Source organism: Poecilia reticulata, chromosome 13 (genome assembly GCF_904066995.2).
Source record: "Poecilia reticulata chromosome 13, P_reticulata-male-v2, whole genome shotgun sequence".
NCBI lineage: Eukaryota > Metazoa > Chordata > Actinopteri > Cyprinodontiformes > Poeciliidae > Poecilia > Poecilia reticulata.
This window is the reverse complement of record NC_088842.1, coordinates 127,076-145,140: the sequence shown is the minus strand read 5'-3', so window position 1 is coordinate 145,140 and position 18,065 is coordinate 127,076. Positions and strand designations below refer to the sequence as shown.

Genomic DNA, 18,065 nt, shown 5'->3' with positions numbered 1-18,065 from the left:
TCAGCTCTCTCTTCACCACGACGGACCGGTACAGCGCCCGCTTCACAGTAGACGCTGCCCCAATCCGCCTGTCGATCTCCTGCTCCCTTCTTCCCTCATTCGTGAACAAGATCCCCAGATACTTAAACTCCTCCACTTGAGGCAGGACGACCCCCCTGACCTGGAGAAGGCACTCTACCCTTTTCTAGCTCAAGACCATGGCCAATGCAATATACACTGAACAAAAATATGAATGCCGTTTGGCCCATAAGCACAAACAGTCAGAACCCGTCCCCCCACCCGTAGGCGGAGGGAGGCTACCCTCTCGTTCACCGGGGTGAACCCCAACGTACAGGCGCCCAAATGGGGGGCAACAAGTATGCCCACTCCAGCCCGGCGCCTCTCACCGTGGGCAACTCCAGAGTGGAAGTACGTCCAGCCCCTCGGACAGGTGGTGAGCCCATCGGAAGGGGGACCCACGTCTCCTCTTTGGGCTGAGCCCGGCTGGACTCCGTGGGTAAAAGCCCGGCCACCAGGCGCTCGCCATCGTGCCCCACCTCCAGGACTGGCTCCAGAGTGGGGCCCCGGTGACCCGCGTCCGGGAGAGGGAAAACAAAGTCCAAAGTTTGTGTTCAACATAAGGGGTCTTCGGACTGCGCTTTCTCTGGTTCCCTTGTCTGGTTCCTCATGCAGACATCATATTTGACCTTAAAGAGACTGGGCACATTTCTGAAACACATCAGACAGTGAAAACCTGCCTGCAAGTCAGATCTATTAAAACCTTGTAAAACATTCCCCATGCTCTCCACGAGCCAGGACAATAACACATGCAAACAAAAGCTCAAGATTTAAAACCTCATGCTTTGGTAACTTTATTATGCAGACACCAGAAAATGTTTACACATCCACTAATTGTAGAGCAGAGAAACACAAGATATGGAATCCAAAGAAGTGGCCAACATGTCAGGAGTCAGCAGGACAGCGGACCTGTAGCATCTCTATAGCTGTTTATGAGAAACTAATCAGTTATAATATTACAGAATCCCCCCGGACTGTACAAGCAAACTGTACTTTACTGATCTCTTGTAAAGTACAGTGACAAATAATGAACTTTATAGGTCTAACTAAGGTGTGTGATTGTTCCCAGGATGAGAGCAAAAACTAGATTTATGATGTTGTGAATCTGAACCCTTCCTCAAAAAAAACTCTATTTTTATGTGGAACATCATAAATTTAATTTGGCAAGCAACTGCTCCCGTTATTGTCTTTAAGAAAGATATTAAGAAATTCATTGAATGTCTACAAACCTAGTGCCTTACACCAAATGCAGGCACGTGCAGAATGGGGTGGGGGGATTGCTGGAGGGAAATAGTGGGAAAAACCCTTCTCGCCTTCAAACACAGAAATTCTTCAGCTGCAGAGAAAACGTCTGACTTTAACTTTACCAGGGGGCCCATGCTGGACTAGATGCAGCCTGAGATATCCTGGTTCTGATCCAGAATATCTAGATCAGAACCAGATATCCTGATGTAAGGAAACGGTACCACGACGCACCTCAAAGCCCCAGTACCACCTGTTGACTGTTCGCTTTCTGCTGCACCTTAACATAACGCGACACCCAGGCGGTTCACACTGCTGCTGACAATTTGCATAAAATTCACCCCATAAAGCCTGAACAAACAAAATGGCCGCTGTTCTTCCTACTAACAAAGTCAACATCACTGTTTAAATATTGATTTAGTGAAGTCTGAGAGAAGGGGGCCAGGGTAATTGGCTGAGCTTAAAATCAATCACTGATTATTGGCTTTTATTTACTGTGATGTATTTTTGAACAAACCCAGCTCAAACACTAAGCTTACAGATAGCATCAGATTGTAGCCATGGTAACATAATCAAACTATCAAGAAGATTCTTTGCACTTTTACAAAGCTTGTTAATTAAATCCGAAATGTGCAATTTATTTATTTTTATTTCTGCTGTAACCATTAAATAAAATTGAATAGCATTGTCATACTCAATAAACAAACGGTAAAAATTTAAATAAATGGTTTGTGTTACAATACTTATACTTATCGGGCCCTAGATCTTCAGTAGACCTCTAAGATTTTTTAGGCTGACCTATGAAGACACTGTTACAGTAATCGACTAAGCTTTTAGACTAATATGGGTTGTTGTTACGATGTATGATGTCTTAAGATCTTGTTCAATGTGCCCTTTATAACTGTGAGCCCTTGGTCTTCCAAAGGTGTCCGCACGGCCCTGACCAAATGAGTGACCGTCTACAATATGTACATTACAGCGAATACAATTTTCACTGGCCATATATTGGTAATTCATTGTTTATTAATGTATTATAGGAAATCAGAATTAGAAGATACATTCTTTTATTTTCTTTAATTTAAAATTGTATCTAATTTTAAACAAATCTTCATAAAATATGGTTTCCAAATAAATTCACATGCATCCTGTAAGCTTTCATCTGGTAACAGAATAAAACTGACCCTTCCCTCACATACAACTAACTGCCTAACACAGCCCAGATATTTTTATAAAGTGGGGTTTTGTTGAGAGGTTACATGGAGTCAACATCTCACTTGAAGCAGAGAACCCTTCTAAGGTCTAACAGCTAGACCATGCTCTAAACCAAAGCAGATTTCTACGATCCTAAAACTGTGACAATTTTGTAGCAGTTCATGCAATGCGGTTTAAAAACATCTTAACCACTGCCAGACTTGCATTAGACCACTAAAAACCTCAAGAGTTTATTGTTTAGTACAAAAAAGAAAACACAATCCATAATGACTTTACCATGCAAAACATGGACCGTGAAATGGATGCTACAACAATGTAGTGAAAATGTCTTGCACTAGAATTGGTTTAGGACAGTAGAAAATGGCTTTCTTCTTGGTCCTACTCTGCTGTTAGCTTATTAGTTAAAAGGAATCTATTTACCGTATTTTCTGCACTATAAGACGCACCTAAAAACCAGTGCGCCTTATAATGCAGTGTGCCTTATATATGGACCAATATTCGGGGCGGGGGACACGGAGACTGCGGTGGCAGCGTGTCGGTTGGTCTGTGTTACCCAGAAAGCAGTTGGGCACAATATGGCAACACCAACACCATGAGTGAAACAATGACTGGGGCAGACTACTACATAAAGTACTGGGGGCCCATTTCTTTAATATTATACATCCACATTTGTAGAGTACGGAACAAATCACGTCCCGTTCAGGTTCAATACGGGACGGGTGGAAACTGTAGCGTCTATTCTATGCACCTTATATATGAAAAAAGTTTTAAAATAGGCCATTTAATGAAGATGCACCTTATAGTGAGGAAAATACGGTATATAAAATAAAGATACCAAAAGAGAAATCCACAACTGTCAGGCACTGGTTGCTTAGAACCTTTTTTTTTTTTTTTTGGCTTTTTACCTAAAAACAAGTTAGTGAATTTTTTTATGTATTTATTTATTGTCAAGCTAACAGAGAAGATAAATCTAAACTAAATTGTCAGAAAGAGTTTATATGTTAGCATTGTCACATCTTATGGACGGAAGTCAAGACTAGCTTAATTAATATACTGCATCAAATAAACAGGTACATGAATACACCAAATAATAATTACAAAGAAAAAAATTAATTAAAGGCAAAATGAAGACAACTGAATGAGTGCAGAACACCAGAATGATATTAGATCTGTAACATCTATCACTAGCTCATGACGTTTTGAGGGAAGAAAACGAGCTGCTGACTCATTGAAGTTCCACCTGTCACACATAATAATAGTAATAATGTGTGTTGTAACAAACATAATTATATTATTTGGAGAAAAAAGTTTCTGTACTTTGTCACTAATAAATGCCATCAACTGCTAAGGCAATCATTTCAAAGTGCAAAACCTTCAACTGTATTAATAAGGTTGCATCATGACCCTTAAAGGAATAGATTGGATCTTCTGCCATTAGGTTCCATTAAGTTTTTTTCTGAAACATCTTCCATCACCTGTAGTAGAAAAACGACATATCGTAGTCATTTTATAAAAAAAGAGAGAGAAGGACCTAACTGCTGATTGCAACCATTTTAAATTACTGAAAAATTGAAAATGTTTCTGTTCATGCAACTATAAAGTAGCAGATATGAGCATTTCTTTAACAAGGGGCCATTCAGTTTTCCAGTTGAACAATGTTACAGCAGTCTGCAACATTGACTGCTGTCAATCTTACTGTGGGCCCTGTCCACAGTAACCCAAATATTTAGGAACACAGAGCCTAATTAAGTACTGCTTTAGCAATTCTAGGGTAGGAATCTTTTTCCTTTTTTCTGTTCTTTTTTCTGTATATACTGTAGACATTAACACCACATGCTGGTAAACCAAAGGTTTCACAGCTTTTCTTATCGGACTCTAACAGACCATTCAGCTTTCTTTAAAAAAAAGAAGAAAAGATGGCAGTGAAACATGTTGCAAAGGCTGTTGATGTGGACCAATACAGCCAGCATGACTCAACAGATGGAAATGCTGTGCAGTTTCACAGGTATCTTTTCACCTGACAAAACAATGACAAACTCATCAATGGGCAATTGTAGAACTGTGAATCTACTACTACAGCGTTGTGTTTCAGTTCATATCCAATTGTGTTAAATAAGGAACCCAGAGTCCTGTCGTCTAGATGTTAGCCTTCCACCATGCTAAGGGTGGCAAATTACGCAGGAAGGAAGAAGCCAGATTTGGAGATGGGGTGAGGTTTTACCACATGTTCGGATCAGAACAAAAGATACGCCGGTCTCTGGGATCAAACACAAACCGGTTGTGGTTCACAATCAACAGCAGATTGAAATTCAGTGTGCATGTATCACTGTTAAATAACTTCAGTAACTAATGTATCTATGTTACCTTAGAATGTCACCAAAGTGATCCAAGGAGTTTAAAATGTGCACAGAAGAAGGTAAACATAATCAGAAACAACAACTGTCCCACTCATGACCCGACATCAATGGAACAGGAACATTCCCCTCGCTTTTCACCACCAGACCAATTAGGCTGAAGGAAAGAAAAATAATCGAGCTGCATTTGAGTTCTCTTCTCATGCCAGCATCTTTTCTGGGTTCTTAGCGAGAGTCTGCAGGAGGCTTCTCTGGAAATCTTCCTCTGGTAATTCAGGAACCAGGAAGTCCAATAGAAGATCAAATATACAGTAGACCAGGTGTCTGCAGAAACAAAACACAACTAATCACCATCCTATTTTCAGGAACTGTTTCCATTACAAATGTGATAAAATTTGGGTCAATATTCTGCTAATGTCTAAAAAACACTATTTCACAATTGCAGTGGTTCTATTAAATAAAAATAAATAAATAAAAATCACACAAATAAGCTTGTTCATGAAATCAGTCAGTAAAAAGCAGAGCAGATGTAAAGTACAGTAACATGATAATTCAGCCAAGGCGCATCATCATCAGCCACTAGCAACCTGTCAGTGTCTCATTCTGCCCCTTAAACGGAGTGGCTACATATGCAGCGTTTTGGGAAAATTGTAGTTGATTTTACAGAAGAGCTATGAATTCAACATGTTGGAATGACCAACAACTTCCTGTCATCTTCATTGTTTGCACAGAAAAGTGTTTTCATTGCAGTTTTGCGAAATACATCCATTTTGATTCAACCAAGAAACCACCTCATCCAAACCATAGACTTTTTATCAAAAAATGTCTTTTTCAAATTGCCATGTTTACATTAAAGAAATTCATTTTCGTCATTTAAGAAAGAAGGAACAGGGCTTAAATTTAGTGTAGCTTTTTACCCACACAGTTAGGTTAGATGTGAATCTAACCTGTTTTAACCAAAGGACATGAAGTGAACCAGGCTGCAGACTGTAGATGGTGTTTAAAGGATGCTCAAGACTAATCAACGCTCTGAGCACAAACCGTCCAGTATGAGGACAGAATTTAGGTTGCCAGAACCTACGTTGACCCTCTTCCATCCCTCTGTGGTTTTAGACTTTACAACAAAAACGTAAGTCTGACGATGCAACTATAAAAGCTGAATGTTAATGCCGAGCTACATGAACCATTTAAAAGTTTCCTCTCATGTATCCAGGTGGGATCTGAGTGGAAAGCAGAGGACACCAGAACAACCTGGTGAAGCTCTGCTGCTTGGAATTTATCTTTGGCAGAATATCATTTATATGCTAACACAGGCGTAGCATATAAATTTCATTTATATTAGCCAGAGATGTGCTTTTAAAAAGAAGGATAAAATTTTAAAAAATGACTTGATAGGAACAGATAATTAAAGAGTCCATGTTTACTGATCGTCAAGATTGAGTCTAATAGTGTGTTTACTAATGAACAGATGATGTATAAGGATGTAAACACGCTGATACCCAAGAAAAGTTCCATAAAAAATAAGTTACAAATAAATAAAAAAATAGATTGTTTACTAAGAGCATATTTGCTCCTTCTACATATTAACAACAGATATTTATTTCCATCTTGTTGCTGTTTGTCTTTGGAGGGGAAGGGAAGGAGATTGGTCATGTGGCAGTGAAAGTGATGCAGCAAAGGATTGTGGGGAGTTTAAATAAAGCATAGAAGCAATGGTGAAGTAAGTTGAGTGGTCATTTTTTTCCAAAGGGGTCAGAAAAGTGGTACTATATATGTATATATAATATCGGTTATCAGCCACAACAACAGTATTAATATCAGATATCAATGCTGGCCTATCGGTACAGAAGTCCTGAAAGGACAAAGACTCGTCTTCTTAATCTGTCCAAACATTCTTTAGAAGAGTTCTGCAATTAAAAATAATATAGATTAAAATACTTAGAAATTGGGATTTTTTTTTTTTTGGTCTTCATGGAACTGTTTTTCACCTGAACTGTGAAGAAAACATTTATACTGATGAACAAAAATCTGATCATTTCAGCTTCTACTCAAAAAAGAGAGGATTTTCATAATTATTTTTACAGAATCCATAGCAGTCCTTCTGGTAGCGTAAAATAATATGTAAAAGCTGAGGAGTAAATGAAACCATCATAGCGTAGGGTGTGTTGTGTATGTTTACCTGTTAATGTTGGGGTCTTGAAAAGAATCCAGAGCAGTCCGCCAGCTCAGCCTGTACTTATCAGAACCCAGCATATCTGAGATCAGATCTAAAGACACAAAGATGAAGCTGGCAGTTTGTGGTGACCAGGCATGAGGTGGTTTCCCACATCAAGACAAACAAATTATTAAAAATGTCCAACACTGAGCATTTTCAGTTCCAACTGTTGAATTTCCTCTAAATGAGATTCCAGACAAAGTGGTAGTTAGTGGAGTTTTTTCTGCCTATATGTTTCATAAACTAACAAAGCACCGTCTCTCCATCCATTACACTTGTTGCTGCAACACTCCAGGTCAGTTAAAAGAAGACAGTGAAAACAATCTCCTGTTTGAATTACACCATTAGTTTTATTCATCTACATTTGTTGAAAACTTATCTGGTGAGCTACAACCAGCACGTTGCAGAGTTGGTACCAGAGCAAATTGCCTGACTAAGCAGACCCACAACCAGGACAGCATTCTACACAGTTTAGCTGCAAACTCTCCACCTAAACTGGCAGGTCGAGCACAGAGTGTTAATTATTACAGATTTTTCTTTGCATAAGCCAAATTAACATAATAAAAATAATTATTTTACAGATAACATTATCAGAACTGTAATATCATTACAGATTATTTTAGCAGCAGAAGAAAAAACATGTTTTTGCATTTTACTTTGAAGAAATGTAATATTAAAGAGGCAGTATATGGTTTTCCAGGCACATAGTGCCATTTTATAGCACTTTCTAGTAAGTACTGTCTTGGAAGTTCTCTATTAATAAGTGATGACACTCCTACAGAATCCACATTTTGTCATTCTACTAATTTATTCAAGAATAAAGGTTCTCAGGACTGAGGACGAGCTTGCACAGTGAAAACATGCTTTTAAGCAATACAGTTCTCAAACCCACCCACAGAACCGGTCTGCACCAGTTTCTACAGTTTCAGCCACGACTCATATGGAAAGAAATACATCTCATATAACTGTCTACTTTCACATCCTCCTTCTGTGAAAACAAAAAGATCCTTTTCCTAAGTAAGTCAAAGCAGATAGGTCAAGTTCAAAGTTTTTCCACAATAGTATAAGTTTAGTTGCTATAAAAATCCTAAATATATCAAACATGAAATTTGACTTTGCGATTTGATGCCTTGAAATTGGGTCTTTGTCTCTTTAAAAAGCTCCTATTCTTTCCGACACTCCGCCTTCAGTACATCATCAGAATAATAATTTTCCATGATGTCGTTTACAAATGTTCTCAGAAGCTTTATATATGAGCGGAAGCTCAGCTGGAGACTGAGCTGGATGAAAAGGCAAAGCTTTGTAAGAGCAAGTGTTTAGACACCCTAATGGTTGCCATGGGAGACTCAAGGATTCCTCAGCATGAAAGAATCAAAGCAACACTCCAGCAGAGGTCGCGGTGGACTTTTTTGTTGTCTGTCATTTTGACTGACGGTGTGAAAAAAATGTAATCATATTCTATTTTTACCAGTCAATTTTTAAATGATACTGACATGGACTATTTAGTTGCATTTGATTTTTACGAGGTTTCATTAATAGTCAACAGGCTGAACAGAGAATTCAGAACCCATCACACATCAATCAAGCAGATTGATGCAGTGACAAAAATCCCTGACTACTGTGGCCCCAAACTATTAAACCTGAAATGAAATGGACACACATATTATGAGTGCTTCATCTGCTGGGGTGTGAACACAACCTCACAACTTCCTCCTGGTCTGCATCTGGAGGAGAAATCTATACTAGAGTTTAAGATCAGGCCTAAAAAATCCAACCCGACCTGGACCGAGCCCATAGACATTCTGTCAGAGCCCTGTCCAACCCAATTGATTCACTGTAAGTTGAGGCCTAAGGTTGAATTAAACCTGACATTATTTTAATTAAGACTTTACTGCTTGTGTTTTTAGGCCACCATTAGAGTAAGCCGTCTTACTTCTCCTGTTTGTAGCTGCTGACATCTTCCAGCTCCATTTTGTTGTTTGTTATAACCACAGGGTGAGTCAGGTGCAAATCACCTGGCCCTCTGCTGGATTATAGGCTAGTTCCTATAGGAAGGCTAATATGTGATGGCATGTTGGATGATATCAGGTTCTGTATACCTGGCAGAAGTTTCATCAGACCATCTAAGGCTTGCTGCTTGCTGCTGTCTTTCTGCTGCTGGGTGCGATGAGGTGGTGGGGCGGCTGGCAGCGCACCTCCCGGCCACACTGCCTCCTGGATTACCTGCAGGTACACCACCCAGTACTTGGTGCACGTCAGGTTGGCTACACTCACGTCAAGCCATCTGAAACACACAGAAACAACACAACAGTGCTTTGTAGTTAACACTGTGCACTGACTGGTTCAGCAGTTGGCTAGACCCAACGCTGAGCTGAGGAGACGTTCCACTCCCAGCCCGGACCAATACTCAGTGTTCCAGTGAGCTGGTAGTTTTACACATAAGCTGCATTCCCACGGAGATTGGAAGCTATGAAGCACCAGAGGAGCAGTCCTGGCACAGCCTTGTACAGGAAGTGGTGTCAGACTGAGCCCATTTCCCAAACGTCTTAAACACAGCAGCTGAATTTAACATCTTATGAAGAGTAAAGTAATAGGTCATTAGTTGCTGGAGGTTTTGACCTGGCCTTCTTCCTGCTGGGATTTACCATGTGAACCGCAGAAACAGCCAACATGCTATCCAGACTTCAAAGACGTTATGGAAAGAAAACATCTCTGAACAGCTCAAACAAGTTCTCACAGAACTATATTCTAGATTTCTAACATACTGTGTTTGGTAAAAGAATTCATACTCCTTGACCTTCTCCACATTTTATGATTAAACAACAACTGACATGTTTCATTCAGATTTTAAGAGGATCTGAATGAAATAAAATGTCATGGTTCAGTTCTGTTTCAGTTGTCCTCAACAAAGAGAAAAATAAAAAGCGATCTCTATAAATGGTTTCCTCCTTCAGCATATGCTCAGTGGAATATTTTGAATAACTAATTGTACTTACTGTACAGTTTGATAACTAGGATCAATGGGATTGTATGCGCGATTGAAGTAAAATGATTTTTTTTGTAAAGTGCCTTGAAATGGTATTTGTTGTAAGTTGGTGCTACGGCTATAAACTGAATTGAATTAAAACTGAATCATTTGATGGTCCCAAAATGAGATTCTAAACCTGCAGATTTCTGTGGAAGCTGTATGAATAAGTTTTATGGATGTAATATTTCCAAATGGTTCACACAGATCCTTTGCCACCAACATTTAGTTTGTACTGACCAGTTGCTTTGACAGGGTCATTCCCTGTCCACAGCTCAAAATAACCCATATGAAGTAAAGTTAGTACATAGAATCCTCCAGGGGATGGTGAACAAACAGCCTCGACCTATAAAGATTTACAAAGAGAGCATGGAATCACCATCCTACTGTAAATGAATCCTCACAAAGTCACAGAGCTTTAGCTTGTTGTTTCTGTTTGTCCAAGGCTGCAGCTCCTTATGCTCACAAACTTTACATCCATAACTAAGTGATAAAGTGTGTGTGTTTATCTGAGGATTAAGAAGTCGAGGGGGAATGTTAAACATCATTGTCCACATGCCTAGCTTCAACCAGCAATGAATGGAGTATTTCTTTGTTTCTAAGGTTGATGCAAACCTTCACCATTGATGCAGTTGGACCCCCACCTATTTGTGGTTCAGTATTTGCAGATTCAAGTATTTGGAGATTTTTCTGTAACTCCTAGTTATCTGTAGAAATGATCTAAAATATTCTAAACAAAATGCCAAAATACAGTTCTGGTGCACTTGCAGTTTGCAGGTGTTTGCAAAACAACCAATCCAGGAACAGCAAACATCCCAATAGCCATGACCATTAAGCTCCGATTGTTTTTAGGTTCTTTAACTGACACTGACCAACATCTGAAGGGTGGAACTACAGGAAGCACGCTGCAAAGGTGGGATGGCACTGCATGATTTTTAACTGTCTAAAGCCAAAACATATGAATTAACATTATGAATTATTTATCTTCATCCAGGAATTTTACAGGTCTAAGATTAGCTAGCTGCTAGCTACCATGATAGATACAATATATGTAATAAATGTGTGTCATTAATGAAGGGGGAAAAAAACTCAACCCAGACTTTAAGTAAGTTTAGGTTCTGGTTCGCAGAGTATGAAGTTACATTTGTTTCCCAATTATTCAATGGGGGGAAAAAAACTGACCTAAGTAAAATAAAATTGTAGTCAAAACTTTTGGAATTGTAATTATTTCTTTTTTTAAAAACAAATCATTTTGTTTAAAAAAAACTTTTTTAAATTAATTAAATAACAAATTTTTGTCTTGTGAACTAAAAAGTTATTTGCACACATCAGAAATGTTTTGTTGTAATTTTGGGTCCTGCTCATGACATCATGTGAGAATCACAAGCAAAACTTTGAGTCACAAACAAAAACTTAGAATATCAAGAAAAGATTTATGACAAGCGCAAATAAGTTTGTTTTGCAAAAAAAATTTACTTCATGAGACAAAAATGTGTGATTTAAATTGTTTAAAAAAGTTTTTTAAGCAAAACTCAGTAGGTTTTTCTCATGGTGACATTCATTAACAATTACATTTTTGCTTTTGTTTTTTCTGCAGTTCCAGTTAAAGTTTGCTGCAGCTCTGCTTTCCTGAATGGACCGTCTTCATCTCCACTGCAGCAAACAGGCAGCTCTGTTTTATAGATTACAGTCACTGAAAGGTTGCATTGTGCCCTTGTTTATATTTTAATAGTGTAATTATGTAAAGATAAAATATGTCTGGTGGTCCAGCTCTGATTTACATATCTTGCTAAATTGCGGGTTTGAATATTGCAAAACTTTCCTATAACAAAATAGACCTGCAGAAAGAAATTACTAGTAAAATATCTATGCATAGTGCTATGCTCTATATGGAGATTTTCCTTAGCTTTGATTATATATCACAATTTTGTAATTTATCATTGTTTATTAAACTCTGAAAGCTGAGAGGCTTTAATATTCTGTCCTAGAATGTGGTTAGATGGGCCCTTATTTGTTGTTGAGCACCGGCCCCTGTAGTGTCTCTGCACGGCCCTGATGAGGACATCTCAGTCCAAGGAGGCCCCTGAGACAGTCCAGCACATAATAGCAGGGTGCAAGATGCTGGCAGGGAAAGTGTACATGGAACGACATAACCAAGTGGCGGGCATAGTGTACAGGAACATCTGTGCCGAATATGGACTGGAAGCCCTGAGATCAAAGTGGGGAAAAACCCCCAAAAGTGGTGGAGAATGACCGAGCTAAGATCCTGTGGGACTTCCAGATCCAGACAGACAAGATGGTAATGGAGAACCAACTGGACATTGTGGTGGTGGATAAAGAACAGAGGAAAGCCGTTGTGGTGGATGTAGCAATACCAAGTGATTACAACATCAGGAAAAAGGAGAAACTGGAGAAATACCAGGGCCTCAGGGAGGAACTGGAAAAGACCTGGAAGGTGAAGACCACAGTGGTGCCTGTGGTCATCGGGGCCCTCGGGGCAGTCACCCCCAAACTGGAGCAGTGGCTAAAACAGATCCCAGGAACAACATCAGACATCTCAGTCCAGAAATGTGCAGTTCTAGGCACAGCCAAGATACTGGAGGAGAACCTCAAGCTCCCAGGCCTCTGGTAGAGGACCTGAGCTCAGAGGATGAAACAGACCACCCGCGGAGGGTGAGAAGGGAATTTTTTTTTATTTATATCTCGACTAGATAGATGTGCGCACACACATTTTAAATTTTGCCCCACCCCAGAGATAGTCCTGGCCTCCCCTTGGCCCCCCAACTTTAAGTCTAGCTCCGCCACTGCAGAGCAGGTGTTTAAATTAACCAACACTGTTTGTGCAATAACTTACTAATCGTAAAATCATGAATAAATAATGAAGCCTGAAAACATATTGCTATTCTCGTCTTTGTATGTTTGCTTGTTTTTTGGTGTTGAATTCTGATTCACTCATGGAGCTCATGGATGAGCTCCGGGAAGCCAACGCCCTGTTGAAGGTAAAGCTAAGTGATCTGGAAGGTCCGTCCCACAAGTACAACATAAGGGTGCTTGGCATTAAAGAAGGCGAGGAACAGGGTCGCCCTACTGACTTTATTTCACGGCTGTTACCGGAGGTACTCGGGAAGGATAACTTTGTCAAGCCCATCAATATTGACCGTGTCCACCGTATTCTTAGGCCGAAACCACAACCCGTGGAATGACCACGAGCTATCATCGCAAAGATTCACAACGACAGAGACCTGGCTAACATTCTGTGACTAAGCTGCCTGCATTCACCCTGATGTACAACGGAGCCCGTATGTCCATCTCTCCTGACTACACAGCTGAAGTTGTGGCGCAACGGATGGCCTTCAACAACGTGAGGAAGAAGCTAACCGAGGCAGGCGCTAAGTGCACACAGCGATATCCAGCCAAGCTGCAGGTTGTACACAACAACATTGTTAAGACTTTTCTCTCCCCGGCAGAGGCTGAACATTTCGCTGTTTCCATCTCTGCCACTACAGATGCCTGAACCTAGTCTCACTGGTCTTACTCCCTCGGTCAAAGGAAAATTCTGAACCTTAAAGCATTGCACAGTTGGTGGTGTTTTCTTTTTTTTGCCATATATTAGCTACATGTTATATTGTCAGCGGTCATGCCGGGTATAAAGTATTTAACTTCTTTTTAGCTTCAATATTTTCTGTTTTGCATATCCCTGTGCCGTCTCTATATACCTGATCACTGTCCCATTTACACCGTTTATTGTATCCTGGAGATTCACGGGGTTATGGAAGTTCCCGTAGTGTGTTGCTCTGGTCAGTTCCCAGCAGCCTCCCTTAGTTCAAGGGGAAGCACTGTCTGTTTTTTCCACTGCAGTGTGGTATTGGGAGGTGGGTTGTTCAGGGTTAATGTATTTGGTTTCAAGGGTGAAAGGGGGGGCAGGAGGATGGGTGGGTGCCTTTTTCTTTTCTTTCTTTCTGGAACTGTAGGGGTATGGGTAGGGCTCTCAAGAGGGGCAAGGTCTTTTCTCGCTTAAAGCATCTGTCTTCTGATGTTGTGTTCTTACAGGAAACGAATATCTCACCTTCAGAGCAGAGACGCTTGAGGACGTCCTAGGTGTCGCAAGTGTATCAATCCAACTTCACCTCCAGGGCAAGAGAGGTTGCCATTCTCATCCGTGAAACCATACCAATCATATTTAAGTCACAAGTGACTGATTCAGGCGGGAGATACATTCTTATTACTGACATCCTTAATTCTGTCCCTCAGGCCCTTCTTAACATCTATGCACCTAATTTTGACGGTAACACTTTATTTGAAGGGGTGTGCATAAGACTGACATGACAGTTCAGTTCTGGTACTGCCATTATTTAACAACTTTTTGTTAAATAAATTTTCTGGTGATATAAATGAGCTGTGATCTTGCTTGGACTCATCAACGGATGAAGACGATATAGATCAGTGTTTCTCAACCTTTTTAGGGCCAGCGCCCCCCTAGCCTTTATCCAGGTCCCTCACCGCCCCCCACCAAAGAATTTGTAGGCTACTTTGCACTGACAATTATTTTATTATTAATAATGTTACTATCATTATTGTAGATGTTTTGAATCGGCGCAACGATTATGTTTTCCTGTACACTTCAGCGCCTTATGCTCCTTCACCTCGCGCACATAACGGGGTAAATGTAGCGAGTTTTGCCCTAAACGTATCGGCGTCTGGAGGAGGAGGGCTGGGGGGGAGCGTATGTTTCTACGCTCCTTTGTGAGGGGCGCCGATTTATGTTTTCGCATCCACCTGAATAATGTGTAGTTGCGCCCCTGCCCATGGCACTTCAACAATATTATTTTACCTTTTATCTGGAAATAGTGTCTGTCCCCCCTTATGTAAAAATGTCCGCCAGCGCACCCTGCCGTCCTCTGAACGCCCCCTGGGGGGCGGTACCGCCCACGTTGAGAACCGCTAATAGAAGATCCCAGTGTTGTTGGCGTCATCCCACACTAACTGGTTATAGCAGACTGATCGACAATTTGTATGTCAATGTATTTTGATAACTGCAGTTTTGTCAATTTGTTGAAAACAATATATATAAACAATAAAAAAAAACTGGTCTGTGTGTTGCAAAACCAAGACAAAATGGAAAAAAAAGCAGATTATTTTTGGTTGAGTGTTCTTCAATGGTTGTATGCGTTATGTTCCTTTTGCTGTGGTGCGCTGCAGTAAAATAATAATACCTACATCTCTAGGTTTCATTTTGTTAATAATTGTTCTACACAGCTATGGATCGCAAGTAAAACAAGGGTCTTATTGCGCTCCAGTGTTTTGCACATACGCAAAATTTCCAGATGTAAACAACATGTCAATACAGACTTTATTATTAGTTATGGCAAAACCAAATTAAAAATATGTTTTCTAAGAAAGTGATGAAAATCTTGCTTTTATACCAGAGAGAGGAATTTGCATATTGGATGCATTTCTCTTCCATTGATCCATCCATACATCTACCCATTCAACATCTGGGCAAGGATCTGGAGAGAAAAATCAATCAGCAGAACCAATATGATTTTACTAATGAGCACAGAAATCCCTTTTATAAGTTTCTGGACCACTGAATCCAATAGTTTGCAATGCTGGCCTCTGTGAAGCATTTCTTAGGTCCAGCCCAAATATATAATCACATCAGCAGCTTCATGAAGGCTCATACACACATCTGATTGCTTTTTAAGGTCCTCGCTGTATGTCTGAATGAGTGAGTGTGTGCTGGCCCTGGTTTTACTGGGATTATTGTGGCACCTCGGTCCTCCTATCTGGTCAAAACACAGACGTGTGACGTCATGGGCTCAGGCCCAGACTGAAACACCCACGCCACGTAGGGCTGACAGGTTTCTTTTTTTTCTTTTAGGTTTCATTGGCTCTAGTGGCCTTTATTTGATAGTTTAGTGACAGGAAAGTGGGTAATGAAATAAGGGGGAAGACATGCGTCAAAGGTCGCCAGGCTTTAAATCGAACCTGCGACGGCAGCATCGAGGACTAAAGCCTCCATATGTGCGTTGTGCTTATTCTCTGTGCCACTAATGCACTCCAAGGGCTAACAGGTTTTTGCCTAAGCAGCACAGAAACCCTCGTTTCTAGAGTTGTCATACTGCACAGAGGTCAGAGCTCTGACTATTATGTTCATGCAAAGCTCAATGTCTAAGTTTATGCAACATCTTCTACTGAACTGAGTCTCTGCTGTCATCACTACCGAGGGTCTATGCTAATCACCAGAAAGATTACTTTGCCCTTCAGATCAGACAACCACACATGGATTTAGATCCTGAACACTTAATACACATAGAGCACTTTCAACCAATTAAAGCTGACAAATGCCAAGTAATTCTACACGAGAGATTGTGGTCCAGTTGAGACTGAGACTGTGACCATGAAAACCACCGGAGTTGTTTTCCAGCTCTGCTCTGTCACAGAGATGTTTTTCATTTCAGTAATGGACAATATGTCTCAGGAAAAAGTTGTTGAAAAGAAAACTGACTTATGCAAACAGTGACACTACACTGGGCATGGTGTTAACATGTACATGATGTGAGATAGAAACCCCTCGGACAGCCTGATCCAACCACGAGGACTTGGTCTGACCGTCTGCTCTCAGGAACAGCCTGTTCATAATGTCCCACCTCGCCCTGCTCTTCAGGGTTAGACAGATAACACATGTTATTATGTAACAAATCCAACATTCCTTTTCCTTTCCTCACCACCACCAAATCCTTCATGTAAACCCATCTATCTCATCACTGGCTCCCGAGCCAGGAAGATAATTTCTGTTGACAGAAGAAGCTTACTGGTTCCCAGCAGGCATCTCTGACTCTCTCTCTCCAGGTTCCATGTGTCAAGGAAATGCATCAGAGGAGAACAAAAATGGATAGTGAAGTCTAACCTTTCTTCTCACTGCAGAAAAAAAACACTGATTTTTATATTGAGGTCAAGTACATGTTACTGAGGTCAGTTATTTAGAGTAAGATTTAGTTCTCACATCACTGTGATAAGGAATCAGCAGACTCCTGTTCAGTAATAATGCATGATACAGTTTTAACAGGAATAAAACTGACTGAGATCTCTTGGTATTAATTAACAGCCTAACAGAAGGAGAATCAGAACGAGTAATAGTAAAAGAATGAGCAAGAGCGTTCTCCATGTCAGCTTTTGACAAGAGACCAAATTCCTCCTACGCCCCTTCACTCTCCCCTGTATCTTCAAGCTGTTAGTGAGGACTCGCAGTACCATTCAAATTGTTTATGGAAATATTAACCATTTCAGAAAGCAAAAATAAAGAATCATGTCATGTTGTGTAGCAGGTGCTGCATGTGGTTAGAAGAAGAGGTATATAGACTCCGGTCAAGAGAAACATTGGGTGAATTGATACCAACAAAACAAAAATTAGGTGCATATGTGAGAATTTCTCTCTAATCCACACAGGGCCAAATTATTTATCAATCCCATCAGGAATTTGCAATTGTTTTTGTCTTTTTTTTGCAAACAAAATTACTTTAACCCTTGTGCGTGCGAGGACTGAGGCAAATTACACAAGTTATACGGGAGTGGGGTCGGTTTTACCCCATTTGTAAACACAAGGGTTAAAAGTATTTGCAATAAATTTTGCAATATTTTGTCCCCCCTTGAATCTCTTCCAAAATCAAATTTTAGAAGAAAAAAGATGAGAAAAACATAAGAAATAGATTGGACAACCCCCAAAAGAAGAAATGAGAATTAGCATAACAGAGCAACTAATATGCTGCCACCATGAGCCTCACCCATCTAGAGCTGAAAACCGAAAAGCCTGGTATGTCTACTGTGTGGATTAAAGAAAATCCACAATAAATTTAAACTTATGCACAAGATGTTTGTCATAGCGTCATTCATCACAACATAACTGACCACAGGCTATCAGCAGACCATGTCCCAAAAAACAGAACTTTTCAATCCATTT

The 18,065-nt window shown here is 40.3% G+C and overlaps 1 protein-coding gene across 6 annotated transcripts in view; it reads right to left on the bottom strand.

Moving 5' to 3' along the window:
* Positions 1-820: 820 nt before the first annotated feature.
* Positions 821-18,065, bottom strand: part of snx19b (sorting nexin 19b) — a 55,190-nt gene continuing 37,945 nt past the window's right edge. For 4 of the 6 annotated variants that reach the window (XM_008425253.3, XM_008425254.3, XM_008425252.3 and 1 more), the window contains 3 exons: positions 9,180-9,364; positions 7,045-7,132; positions 821-5,189 (listed from right to left, as the gene is read on the bottom strand). In XM_008425253.3, the coding sequence (XP_008423475.2) occupies positions 5,066-5,189; positions 7,045-7,132; positions 9,180-9,364 (397 nt within the window). In that variant the 3' untranslated portion in view covers positions 821-5,065. Of the gene's footprint in view, positions 5,190-7,044; positions 7,133-9,179; positions 9,365-18,065 lie in introns of those variants that run through there. The other 2 variants (XM_081614607.1, XM_017308269.2) reach the window with 2 other exon arrangements.